This window comes from Peromyscus leucopus, chromosome 15 (assembly GCF_004664715.2).
Source record: "Peromyscus leucopus breed LL Stock chromosome 15, UCI_PerLeu_2.1, whole genome shotgun sequence".
In the NCBI taxonomy this organism is placed as follows: domain Eukaryota; kingdom Metazoa; phylum Chordata; class Mammalia; order Rodentia; family Cricetidae; genus Peromyscus; species Peromyscus leucopus.
The window spans coordinates 36,028,824-36,040,901 of NC_051076.1; the positions used below are offsets into that span (position 1 = coordinate 36,028,824).

General features: G+C 41.7%; 2 protein-coding genes across 3 annotated transcripts in view; both read left to right on the forward strand.

Moving 5' to 3' along the window:
* Positions 1-12,078, forward strand: part of LOC114689957 (dimethylaniline monooxygenase [N-oxide-forming] 2) — a 40,486-nt gene that overhangs the window by 21,891 nt on the left and 6,517 nt on the right. The window contains exons 9-12 of the mRNA XM_028864431.2: positions 91-202; positions 2,824-2,955; positions 4,304-4,395; positions 11,708-11,824. Of these exons, the coding sequence (XP_028720264.2) occupies positions 91-202; positions 2,824-2,955; positions 4,304-4,395; positions 11,708-11,824 (453 nt within the window). The remainder of the gene's footprint in view (positions 1-90; positions 203-2,823; positions 2,956-4,303; positions 4,396-11,707; positions 11,825-12,078) is intronic.
* The window catches only part of Fmo1 (flavin containing dimethylaniline monoxygenase 1), a 32,816-nt gene continuing 32,276 nt past the window's right edge, over positions 11,539-12,078 (forward strand). The window contains exon 1 of one of the 2 annotated variants that reach the window (XM_028864433.2): positions 11,539-11,892. The gene's annotated coding sequence lies outside the window, so the exon portion shown is untranslated. The remainder of the gene's footprint in view (positions 11,893-12,078) is intronic. The other variant, XM_028864434.2, reaches the window with a different exon arrangement.

Genomic DNA, 12,078 nt, shown 5'->3' on the forward strand with positions numbered 1-12,078 from the left:
GTCTGAACTCTATCATTTCTGGGCCCTGCACATTCCTGAGCCTAGTTGACTTTTTGTTGTTCTGGGTTTTTTTTTTTTTTTTGTGCGTAGGTTGTTGACCTTGGGCAGTGGGATATGGAGCTCGAGTGAATCTGCCATTCTCTTCATCCTGAGAAGCAGAGGGATTTCCTGGAGTGCTCTGAAAGATCTTCGCGTCTACTCTGTATAGCCTTTTCATTGTCATATCTAATCCAGCATTGCTTTCTGCTGCTACGATATAATCCTGGGTCTTTTATTGCTGTTATGTGGTCTTGTTGTTTTGTTTTTGCCTTTTTTCTTTTCTCTGGATTATTTCTCTAGTGGGTTCTATATTTCTGTACATTGCATGACACTTTTTGTTCGATCTCTCGATTGGTCCTTCTTCAGGTGGTTTTCTATTCTTTTTTTCAGTGTTTCTTGCTTTGGGAAAAAGGGACGAAGAGAATTTCACTCTTATGACTTAGGTATTATTTACATTTCAGTCTACAGTTGCTCTTTGTTCTACAGTATGAATTCTATATTGCTATGGGAGATTTTTCTGTAGGAGTTATATGGTGAAAGTCTGGGGATACAAAACTAAATTTCTGTCATTTTTTTTTTTGGAAATGTTTCTTTTATTCATTCTACTGCTTCCTTCAATTTTCATCAGTCGGTGGTCAATTTATCTAGTATATAGTTTCATTTTATACATCCAACACAGGTAGATATTGTGCTGGTTCTAGCAACTTTACTTAGTGTTTTTGTTGAGGTTATAGTGGAAGTAATATATACAATTACATGTATTGTCATAGTGAATTTAATAGGGTCAGATATGTCATTTAGCTAGGTCATTGTTGGCCTGGCCTCATGCCTTTAATCCCGTGGCACTTTGTAGTTGTTGCGAGATGGCATGTACGCGGAGATCCCCTCTGTGCAGTTGAAGGCCACTGATTGGTCTACATGGCATTTTGTTCCAGGTATCAGCCATATACTATCTATTAGTAGTATGATTTTTTTCTGTCTCTTAAAGTTGAAATTTATAATTAGCATTCAGAGGTCACTATAGATTAGATTACTGAATAATTTAAACAGTGGTGTATTGGCGCAGTTGTGCGTCTAAAGGTTCATAACACTGAGCTTCGGCATTCTGTTAGCTTTTAATGGGGCTATTTGTGTGGCTTTGGTATAGTTCCTTCTATAGTATATGGTAGGTGTCTGTTGTTTTGATTGAGTGGATCACTAAGAAATACTTGTGTGACAAAATGAGGGTGGCAGATCAAGAGGCAGAGCTGCTTGGGGTGTTATTAATGATGCACACAGGCGGGGGCTTGGGGGTCGGGGTGGGGGCTGTGTGGGGGGTGGGTGTTGCTTGTGGGTTTTTGTGGTTGCGGTGGGTAGTTTTTGTGTTGTGTGTGTTTTTTGTGGTGTGGGTAAGGGGGTTTGGGGTGGCGGTGGTTTTTCTTGTGGTTGGTTTTTTTTTTTTTTGGTGTTTTTGTGTGTTTTGTGGTTGTTGTTGTTTGGGGGTTTGTGGTGTGTTGTGGTTTGTTTTTGTTGTTTGGTTTTTTGATTTGGTGTGTGGGTGTGTCGGGTGGGTGGAAAGGGAGGTGGTCGATTTTAAGTAGGGTTATTATGCGATCATAGTGTGTCCTGTTATAGTTGACATGAAACCCTGATCAAAGTGAAAAATAATATACCCTAGCTACAACGTATCGAGAGATATTGTGTCCTCCAGATTAGACACTGTGCTACTGTGTACATCAAATAATAATATACTTTATTTGATTACTCATAGCAATCGGTATGGGGAGGGTGGTGACGCTAATGATACTTCATGTCTTGTAGTTAAGCGATTTGTGTTGTATGCTGAAGGGAGCTTATAACAGGTGTGACTGGAGCATGTCCCTTGAACACTGTTTTGTGACATGATTAGTTTTCAATGGTGAGTCCTGTAGTTTAGTTGATGTCTTTTTGGGAGTCATATAATTGGTCAATTAAGGCCGTCACCGATTTTTGTATATGTGTTTGTTGGGGTGCTTTCATTTATTAAGACCATCCACTCTGAGAAAAGTACTTATAACTAGTGTTTTATTTTTTATTCATTATTTATTGAATTAGATTGAGCTTCTATTTCATGTTAAGCATAGAGAGTCTTCTAAACGATGTGTAGAAACTGGTACTGGCTGTGCTTTTGTTCTAGATTTATTGCAGATCCTGACTAAATTTTAATTTACTAATATTTAGGTCTATATATTTTCCATCTAGAATTGTTAGTTATTGAAGGGCGACTTTTGTAGTCTGTTGTGTGCATTGGGGTTTACTAGACCTTTTAATCCCTGAGTACTGCGAGGAGGCTCGGTGGGGTAGGAGGTTCTTTGTGAGTTTGATGGCTCAGACTGGACTACGATAGCAAATTCCTGTGGCAGCCAGGGCTCACAGTAGTGCCGTTGTTACTTGTTTGCTTTTGTTCTCATATTGTATTGAAGGAATTATAAAATGATAAAGGATATATTGTTAAAATGTTAAAATTAGGTATGTTATGTCTAATATTGAGGACTTATTAGGAGTCTTATGTGCAGTCACATTTTGAAAAAAATAAATTTGAAGATTAAAGTGAGTATGTCCCAAGTCAGATGAAAAATATATTGCCTGCAAGTTAGCGATTATAAGTAAGCAAGTGCTAAATTGTCTCTCAATGTATTATGCTTGTTTTCTATCTGATAAATTTTTGGTATCACATGGTGTGTCATTCTGTGAGAGACATTTGCTTGGTTACTTGTAAAGGCTAGGAGCACAGCAATTCTCAATATGCCACAAATCATTTTGTAGCACATTCAGTATTACAATTTTCTATTGTCGCTTTTGATTGCTAGTGGAGTCATTTCTCCTGATAGCAAACTGCTTTTCATGGACTTCTGCACTGTGCGGGATGAGCTTGATCAGCCTTTCGGAGAGATCCAGGTTGGTACCTAGGCCGCGGCTGTTAATGGATTAAGTGTACTTAAGGTTGTGTATAATTGAATGGTTTAGGTTAATTTAGGTGTTCTTTATCCTCCACAGAACAATGCTTTCTTGAGAGACTTAGTTCATTAACCTCCAGTTGTAGCTCTCTGCGTGGTCGAGTCGGGACTGCCTGGGGCCCCACAGCCACACACAGACCAGCTCGCCGGCCTCTGGTTTCCCAGTGCCATTATGGGCATCTCGTCGGCTGTCTAGTGAGAATATCATATTCTTTAATATGTTCACTTTTGGAGTAATTTGGTGTGTTTATTCTGGCATGAAGTGCGGCCCTATCTGGTGAATGAGTTGATTGCATTTGCTTGTAGGGCATGAAGACCTTGAGTTTGAGTCCAGTTAATCTGACATTTGAAAAGTTAGACAGTTTCTAATCTCAGCACTGGAAGTGAAAGGATGAAGAACAGATTCCTGGGGAATTCTCTTGTCTTAGCCTACTCCTTATGTTGCCTGGATTTTTATTGGAGTTGATTCAGTGCCGTTAGAGAGACCTCTTTGGTTCGTAAGGAGAGACAAGAAGTAGGCAGATGAATTGGCTCGGTAAGGAATATAGCTCTTTTGATTGAGCCTTCTGATCGTCTGGTCTCTACATACCACCTCGCACATTACTACATGTCATGGCACCCCTGCACGTTTCATCGGTGGCAACTGCACCTTCTATGCGGTTGAATGACTACACAAATATTACTATCACACATATCATACTTGAGAGGTTCACGTAAATTATGGGCCTATTTCATTCTGTAGTGCTGGTGAGACTGATTTTAAGCTATATCTTTTTTATTAGTAATTCCTTCTTAAAATTACTATAATGATAATAGCGTTGTAGTGGCAATTTAGGATGTGGTCTCGAGGTGACGGAGTAAAAATTTAATAGTGTTAATATTGACATTGTGAGATTTATCTCATTATTCTGAGTCTTGATGAAAAGCAGATTATTTAGTGCCAGGCAAGAGTGGGCTCATCTGGTATGAGATGTAACTGTCCATTCTGATGTTAAATGACGGTGTATTCAAGTCACAGGTACCTACATTTGTGGTTGTATAGGTGAGAACCTGTGCGCCTGGAGTGGGTCCTCTGTTGATCTTCGGTGCACAGCTGCATTCATGTTTCTTTGGTACACCCAGTTTGGGATGTGCCACAAGGTGGAAATAGATAGAAAGTGCGTAGTAAATTTAAATAAGACATAATAGGCAGAGTGAGCGTGTTTTTTGTCAATTTATTAAAATTTCTTTTTTCAAAAGTCATGAATGTTTTGAGGTAATTAGAGTGTGTCTCTAAGTCCTGTAAATAGCGAAGACTGTTTCGAGTTCAAGCGGGGTGGTTCCATGTGTTGATGGTGGACAGTGTTGGAGTCAGTGCGAAGCCTTTTATCGATGTTTGGAGGTATGGTGTATTTCATTTCAGGACATGATTGATTTGCTCACTTTTGACTTTTAGTGCCCTCTTTCTTGTTGTGTGCTGGGCGAGGTGGGCGCGAGAATTTGGAGTGGTATTTGCAAACAGGGTTAGCGAGTAGTTGGGCTTACCGACGCCCACTGGTTCTCGTTGGGTGGTGGTCGTTGCCCCTTTTGCTAGTAGGCTGCCAAGATGCCGTTGCTTTGCCTTGTGCCAGGCTGCTCTAAGTGGGTGGTACGGATGTCCACACGCGCCTACGGATGTTTCTACCTATGTGGGCTGACTGCCTTGGGTTTGTCCGGATCCTGAAGCACGCTTTTGCCTATGCACTCTTTTGCCTTATCTTTCTCCATGAGAGAGTGATGAAGGTGAGATCCAGGGGTGCAGGTATCGGGGTGGGCGTGCCATCAGTGGGAAGATTGCTTGTGAGCAGGGACAAATTTCTAGTTATTGTTAAATTTTCACAGGGCACTTTGGGGTTGAAATATTATCCAATCTCTTTCAACTTTTCCCAATCTTTCTGTTATCAATTCATTTGTTCATTGCAGCAGCTCAGTGCTTATTGATGAGTAGAAAATTGCCGTCGTGGAGAATGTGCGATGGTGCAGTGTGGTTTCGTGCGCGCTGCGCTTGTGCCGGTTCCGTGGATTCTTCTGAACACAGTTGAGTTCTCTTCACAGACTAACTGTACTTTATGTGTTGTTTGTCCACAACCACAGTGCTCTCTAGAGACTTACGGTCTAACTTCAGAGACCGCTCATTCTTCTTTAGTGTGCAGGCTATTCGGTATATTCATGAGCCTTCGAGAACTTTGGTGTTTGAGATTTTTTGCGTTGTGGGCTTTAACATATCATTTAAAGCTCTTGTCACAAGTTCAGTTCTGCTGTTTTCATTAATAGTCTACTGATGCACAGATGTGACACTTTATAGGGAGCCTGTGAAGTGTTGGAAAGTGAAGTGAGGCTCATAGGCTGTTGTGTGTGTTGGAGAGAGTAGAGAAGTTAGGACAGCCAGACAGACTATGTTACAGACATGACAGTGAGGGCACGGAGTTTAGGGGGATTAGTGGCTGGCTACTTTATTCTAGGCCAATGTTGTGTGGTGCACACACCCTGTTATATTCCTGGTATTACGTTTCAGATTAGTGCTGACAGGGATAACTGTGTTTGGGTGACTCATGTGATCCCTGATTTAATAACATGGGTGGTGTGAGATGGCGGATAAGGAGACTGGGAGGGTGGGATAGGAGAGGATATAGGTGGGAGGGTGGGGTTAGGTTGTTTGGGTTGAGGGAGGGATATGTGGGAGGATTATTTGAGGTAATGAGGGGAGTAATGTTATTGGGTAGTGAGTATTATGACTCAGGGGGGAGGTAGGGGGATGGGGAGTGGTTTGGGTTTGTGGAGGATGGAGGGGGGTAGTGTTTTGGCTGGGTTGGAGGCGACTGAGGTGGTAGTTCGGGAGGATGTATTGGTAGGTGGGGTTAAAGGATAGGATATGATTGTTGATAGTGAGGTAGGTTGTTAGTGTATGTAGGTGTAGGTGGAGGGGTAGAGTTGTTGTATGGAAGGTTGGTTGGGGGAGGAGGGGTTGAGGGCGGGATAGGAGGGAGTTTGAAGGGGGTGAGTGGAGGATAGGGGAAGGGATGGTATTATGGGTGAGGGAGAGGCATATTGGAAGGATGGGGGAGGAGAGGGGGATGGAGATGGAGAGTGAAGTGAGAGGAATGTTAGTGGGTAGGTGTAGTGGTAGTAGGCGGTTGATGGGATGTAGGATTTTAGGAGAGGTTGATGATGTGAGTTGAGGTTTGTGAGTGGGAGTGTGTACGTGGTTGATAGGGATGATGGTATGTTGGGGTGGGGAGTTGGAGGTAGTGATGGGTGGATGTGGAAGGGTTTAAGGACAAGGTTGGGGGTTATGACGTCGGTTTTGTTCCTTCTTTTTTCATTTGTTTTTTTTTGTGCTCGGAGTGGCTCTGCGGTTGCGGCTGTTTTTGTTTTCTCTTTCTCTTCGTTTGGGTGTTTTTTTCTTGGGTCGCTCTCTAAATTTCGCTCCTCCTTTATTTTTTAGTGTCTCCTTCTTTTTGCATTCTGCATATTATTGTCTTGCGCCTTCTTGAACTGTTAAATGAACGTGAGCGGTTCCTAGCTTTTCCCTTTTTTTTTTTGGCTCTATTGGTTTTTATGTTTGTCTCCTTTTCTTTTTCCTCTATTTGAGGTGATTCTTCGTCTTTACTAATTTCTTTTTGTTTCCTTTTTTGTTTGTGTTTTATATTCGTTCTTCGCTCTGGGTTTTTTTGGTTTGTTTGTAGTTCTGCGTGGAGAATGCTTGCTTGTTGTGCTCTCTCTATATATAATATCCAGATTGTGCGCGACGTGTGGTGTTTCTCTACGAGAAAGTAAGGCAATGGATTTTTTTGTTTGTTGTTCGGTGGGAGGTTCTAGGATTCTATCCCGTCGATGTGGTGTGTTTTTGGCCAGTGGACATTATTATAATTAGAGAGTCATAAACAACCATTTGTGTGCCCCAAATACATTAATGTTGATTTGCTTGGTATAAATGCTTTATAGCTGCCAGTGGATAGGGTTATGTGCTTTGTGTTTGAAGCGCAGTTCGCTGTGGGTTCTCTTCTGTTGAGGGTCTTTGCTCTCTGACCTGATATTCATTGGCTTTGAGCCTTGGCTTCCGGATGTTACATGTGTGTGTTTTTTAATGTTGCTTGGAGCACCTATAGGCAGAGGTTGCGAGCGGATGTGCGGCTTATTTTAGTGCCTGCTTCATTGGATTGGTTGACTCTAGGATAGATGTATCTAATTTGAGCTGTGCTTAAGTGTGCATTAGGCCTCTTATGGGAGGTGAGGAGACTGGCTTACGTTCGATCCTATTGGTCGAGTGTTATTATTGCTAACTTTGGGTTCAGTGAGATCGATAGTGAGGCGATGCAACGGTTTTAACTAAGTTGGGTGGGGAATTGTATCTGTGTTGTCTAGCGAGAGCGTTATAGAGGAGGGCCTGGGAAGGCTGCAAGAGTCATCAGCTGCTCAGCATGTGTCATGAGTTAGGGTCGCTTGTGCGGGCTGGGCTTGTTTGGTTGAGGAATTGTTATGTTGAAGGAAAAAAGATCCAGTGGCAAACAATACAGACTGTTTGTACAATGTAGGGAACGTCCTCTGTGGGGGTCCTACTGTAGGGGATTTGTCTTATTGTTTTTTTGGGTTTTTTTTTTTGGTTGTTTCAAGAGAGGCTCTTCTATGAGTGGTAGCTCGGTTTTTGTGTCTATCTTTTTCGGTGATCGCGGTTGTTTGAGTCTTATTTATGAGGTTCGCAGCAGCAAACCATTCTAATGTGGACCTGGTGGTTGCCGTTTCTACTCCTGGTGGGGTTGAGTCATTAGATGGTACTTCTGCTTGTAGTTATCGATTAGTTTATTTGAGGCTTTTATATGTGATGATTTATTGTGTCTGCTTTTTTGTTTTTTGGTTGTTTTGTTTTTTTAATTTTATATATATGCCTTGGTTTGTTTGGTCTGTTGCGGTATTGAAGTTCCGTATGTGCATGGATTCTATCTACATATCAAGTGAGGTTGAGTTTGATGCTTAAATGTTTTGGTTTAGTTGATCTTGTTTCTTTGTGGTGGTTTGTGATGTTATCTGTGGGTGGTTGTCAGGGGGGTGTTTTAGAATGGTGTGATGGTTGTTTGTGCGTGAGAGAGGCATCAGTTTCTCTGGTGTTTTATGCTATTTTTTTCAAGTTTTTCATTTTTATTTCAACTTTTCTTGTTTTTGTATCTTCTCTGTTTGGGTGAATTAGATTTATACGTTTCGGAGTCCATTTGTTGGTTGTCCTAGGGAATACTACTTTTCAATTTTAGACGTGTATATTATGTGTTTCGTTTAGTTTGGGAAGCAATTTGTTTGCCCTTAGGTATGAAGTCAGGTGGCGCATTCAAGTTAAATCCTCGACGCCAAGTCATTGTTGTATTCCTGGTATGTGGCTGCTTTGGTTCGGGTCTTCCGACTGTGCTTCAAGTACTGGATGTGGGTTCGATCTCTTTAAGCCTTTTTTGCTTGGTGGTGGAAGGTTAGCGACATTGAGATAACATACGCCGGTGTGTAGGTCTTTGTGGTGTTTGTGTGGCCAATAGACTGCTTTCTTAAAGATCACTAAGAGAATAATGTATCATGGTGAATCAGCATTGGATGCCATTTCGTGCGGGAGATAAGTGTCAGTGCGAAAGGTATGGAGAGTGATATGCGTGTTTGTCGAGAGTGATTTAATTTTTTAAAATGGCTTTAATATCTGTCTGATTTTCTGATCGTTGGATGGATGGCTGATTTGGAATGGATACTGTTATCTGATTGTTGATCATTTTGGGTTTCCAGGCGAGGTATATTAGTTATTCAATTTTGCATCTCTTATTTACAGTTATCTAAATTGAGAGTGGGAACTTGCATGTGGTTGTAAGTACTGTTGTTTGTAGATGGTTTTGATTATAGAAGGTGCTTAGATGTTGAGTTGTTATTGCGTAGGTTATTTGGTACATTGGTCGGGCTTTTGGTGTGTGTTGCGATTTGGGGGCTTTTCTAAGAGTTATTATTAATTGGTATGGACGTTGGCTTGGGGTAGCGTTCTCATTTTCTTTCCTGTGATAGCGGTTAGTTTTTTTGGGGCGGGTGCTGGTGGTTTTGCTGGGTTGATGCTTGAAATCTGAGCCCTGTCAGTTTTGTCTATGCCTCTTTAATATTGTTCTGTGTCTAGTGTCTGTCTATAGTTATTTATGTTGGGAATGCGAGATTATGTGGGACGTTTATAAAGACTGGGGGGAAGGCGAGGAGTGGGGAGAACAAGGGACTCCGTGGCTGATATGTAGAACTGAATTGTATTGTAAAATAAAATAAAAGGGGAAAAAAGTGGGAGAAAGAAAGCAGATATTTAAGACAATGGGGCTGGAGAAATGGCCCAGCAGTTAGAAGCAAGTAGTGATCTTGCAGAGGACCTGACTCCAGTTCCCAACACCCACATAGGCTAACTCACAACCTCTTGTAACTCCAGCTCCAGGGGATAGAGTGCCTTCTTTTAGACGCTGCAGGCCTCTGCATTCACATGTACACATACCCACACGCATAATTAAAAATAAAAATAATGTTTTAAATGAAGATGGTTTTGAGATATAATAATGATCCAGTAAACAACTTTCTAGTGCTTTGGTTAGTGGTGGCTGAGCACAGTTCCTTAACCATAATCACCAAATCTCGGCACTTAGAAACAAAACAGAATTTTTCTTAGACATTGGGGGTCTTGAAAGTTGATGGTTACCACGCTGAAAACAAAGGAAGTCATATGAGAGTTTGTCCTGTCACTTTAGTGTTCTGTCCCAGAAGGACATATGTTAACTTTGGCTCATAGTTATTTGAGCAGACTAATGATGTTTCCAACCAGCCACTGGGGGGCCATGCAGTGCAAGTCCAAACTACTTCCTAAAGAGCATTATTGGCTACCAATCTGGCTTCTAAGGGTCCAGACCCTCCTGAATAACAGGGTAGAGAGCTTTCTTCCATTCTGTATCCTTAACTATGGCTAATTAACATCAAGCCCTAAAAGCAGCCAAAATGGAAACTATCACTGAAGGCCAAAGGCCTCATTCATTCATAATTAATAAAAGTCTCTGGCCAATTATGGAAATGAAACAGTATAATAAAATGGTCGTGTTTATGCTCAGCCAGCAGCCCAATGTCCGTTATGTGTAATGTGTCCTCACCAGGGCCTAGGGACTCCTTTAGTGCTCTCCATGTACACATCAATTAATTTAGTTTGCTTGAGCATATAACTTTTGGACCATAACATAGTCCTAACTCTCAAGATGCTTCTGAGTTAAGGCCACATGTTTTTAGATATTCAAAGTTACATTTGACCTCACAGTTGTCTTGAAGGTTTACTTTACGGTAAAAATTCAGTCTTAAATCATTCAAGTGCTATCATCTTCAGAGCTGCAGGTGGGTAGATGAACTAACTGCTAACAGCTAGCAATGCTGGCTTCTTGCCAAGCATTTAATGCGCCATGAAGGTCAGAGCTGAGCCCCGTAAATGAGCAGACTGTTCGGTACTGTATAAGGTCCTCCAGAAGGGAGGTTGGAGGCTGTGCTGGAATAGTATTAAAGCCAACAGGAAAGATTCAGCCTGCCAAGAGCCTTTCACTGCCTCGGTCTACCAGTATCTCTTGGAATTTTCTCTCAGTGCCTGTAGGATTCACGTCAATACTGGGAATCAATCAGCAATTATTATCGGGCAATGTATAACACTACCAATGCCACTATACACAGGAGTTTTCTATGCACATGGCCCTTTCACACAGATTACTGCATCAAATCCCATGATAACCATTTGAAGTAGGCATTGTAGTGCTTATTTTAAATTGATGAAGCTGGATCTGAGAAAAATCATACAATTTTTTTCAAAGATTATTTTGATAATAGAGCTGGTGAAGACATTTGAACCCAGGACTTAAGACTTCAAAGGCTGTGTTCTTTTCATATATCTGTCACGTGTTTCCTAAGTACCTGGGTAATCATCAGCACTTAAAAGAACTTTTAAAATTGTATTTAATAATGTGAGTGATATATGCTTTTAGAAATAATAATTTTCTCTAAATGAGAAATGGGCCAAAAGTCTTAGAAATGCTGTTTGATGTAGCAGCTATTAATGATTGTGATTTCATGTAGCAGCTCTTAATTTTATCCTTAGCCCCCTGAAGAATGAAATGAAGGATGTCATTGTAAGTACCCCATTTAATTTATAGTTTACAAACAGAAGGATGAGGTGTTTTTTTGTTTGTTTGTTTGGTTGGTTGGTTTGGTTTTTTGAGACAGGGTTTCTCTGTGAAGCTTTGGAGCCCCTCCTGGAACTCACTCTGTAGCCCGGGCTGGCCTTGAACTCACAGAGATCCGCCTACCTCTGCCTCCTGAGCGCTGGGATCAAAGGCATGCGCCACCATTGCCCAGCCCTGGATGAGTTTTAAGTACATATCGCCAGGCATACCACTGTTGCAATTAATCAATTTAAAATACAAACAACAACTAACCTTGGGCTCCAATTTTTTTTTTTTTTTTTTTTTTGGTAACACTCTTTATCTCTTAGACCAGGCTCATCCTGTGTGCTAGGAACTCCCAAACACTGGCTCACAGACCATTTTGATTTTTGCCGGCTCTGGGATCCTAATTGTGCCGGTGCCATTGGAATGAGCAACTACAGCTACTTAAAGTAACCTGATAAAAATCTCCGATTCCTCCTCTGGATGCAGTAGGTGGAGCCGGGGTCTTCCTGTTTTGTTATTGCACATCAGAGACGAACGGTCTCAGCAGAACACAGCTCCCCCGGCCAGTGACCCTGGAGGAACTGTGCCGCCATCCCTGGCTCCACAGTAAGGAACAGAGCTTGAGTCCTTGTCCTGCAGCATAAAGTCAGATCGCTAAGCTTCTGTGTTCACTGGTAAGTTCTCTGCAGAATGAACTACTGAGTGCTTCCCTCAGCAGCCTCGAGCGTATCGTGAGCTAGTGGCTCAGGTTTGTGTATCAAGTGTCGGTATTTTGCACAAATGGAAACAAGAAGCAAGCAGTCTGGAAATTGGACTAACTTAGGGTTTGCATGTCATCGGTTTTCTGTTGCTGTGTTTCC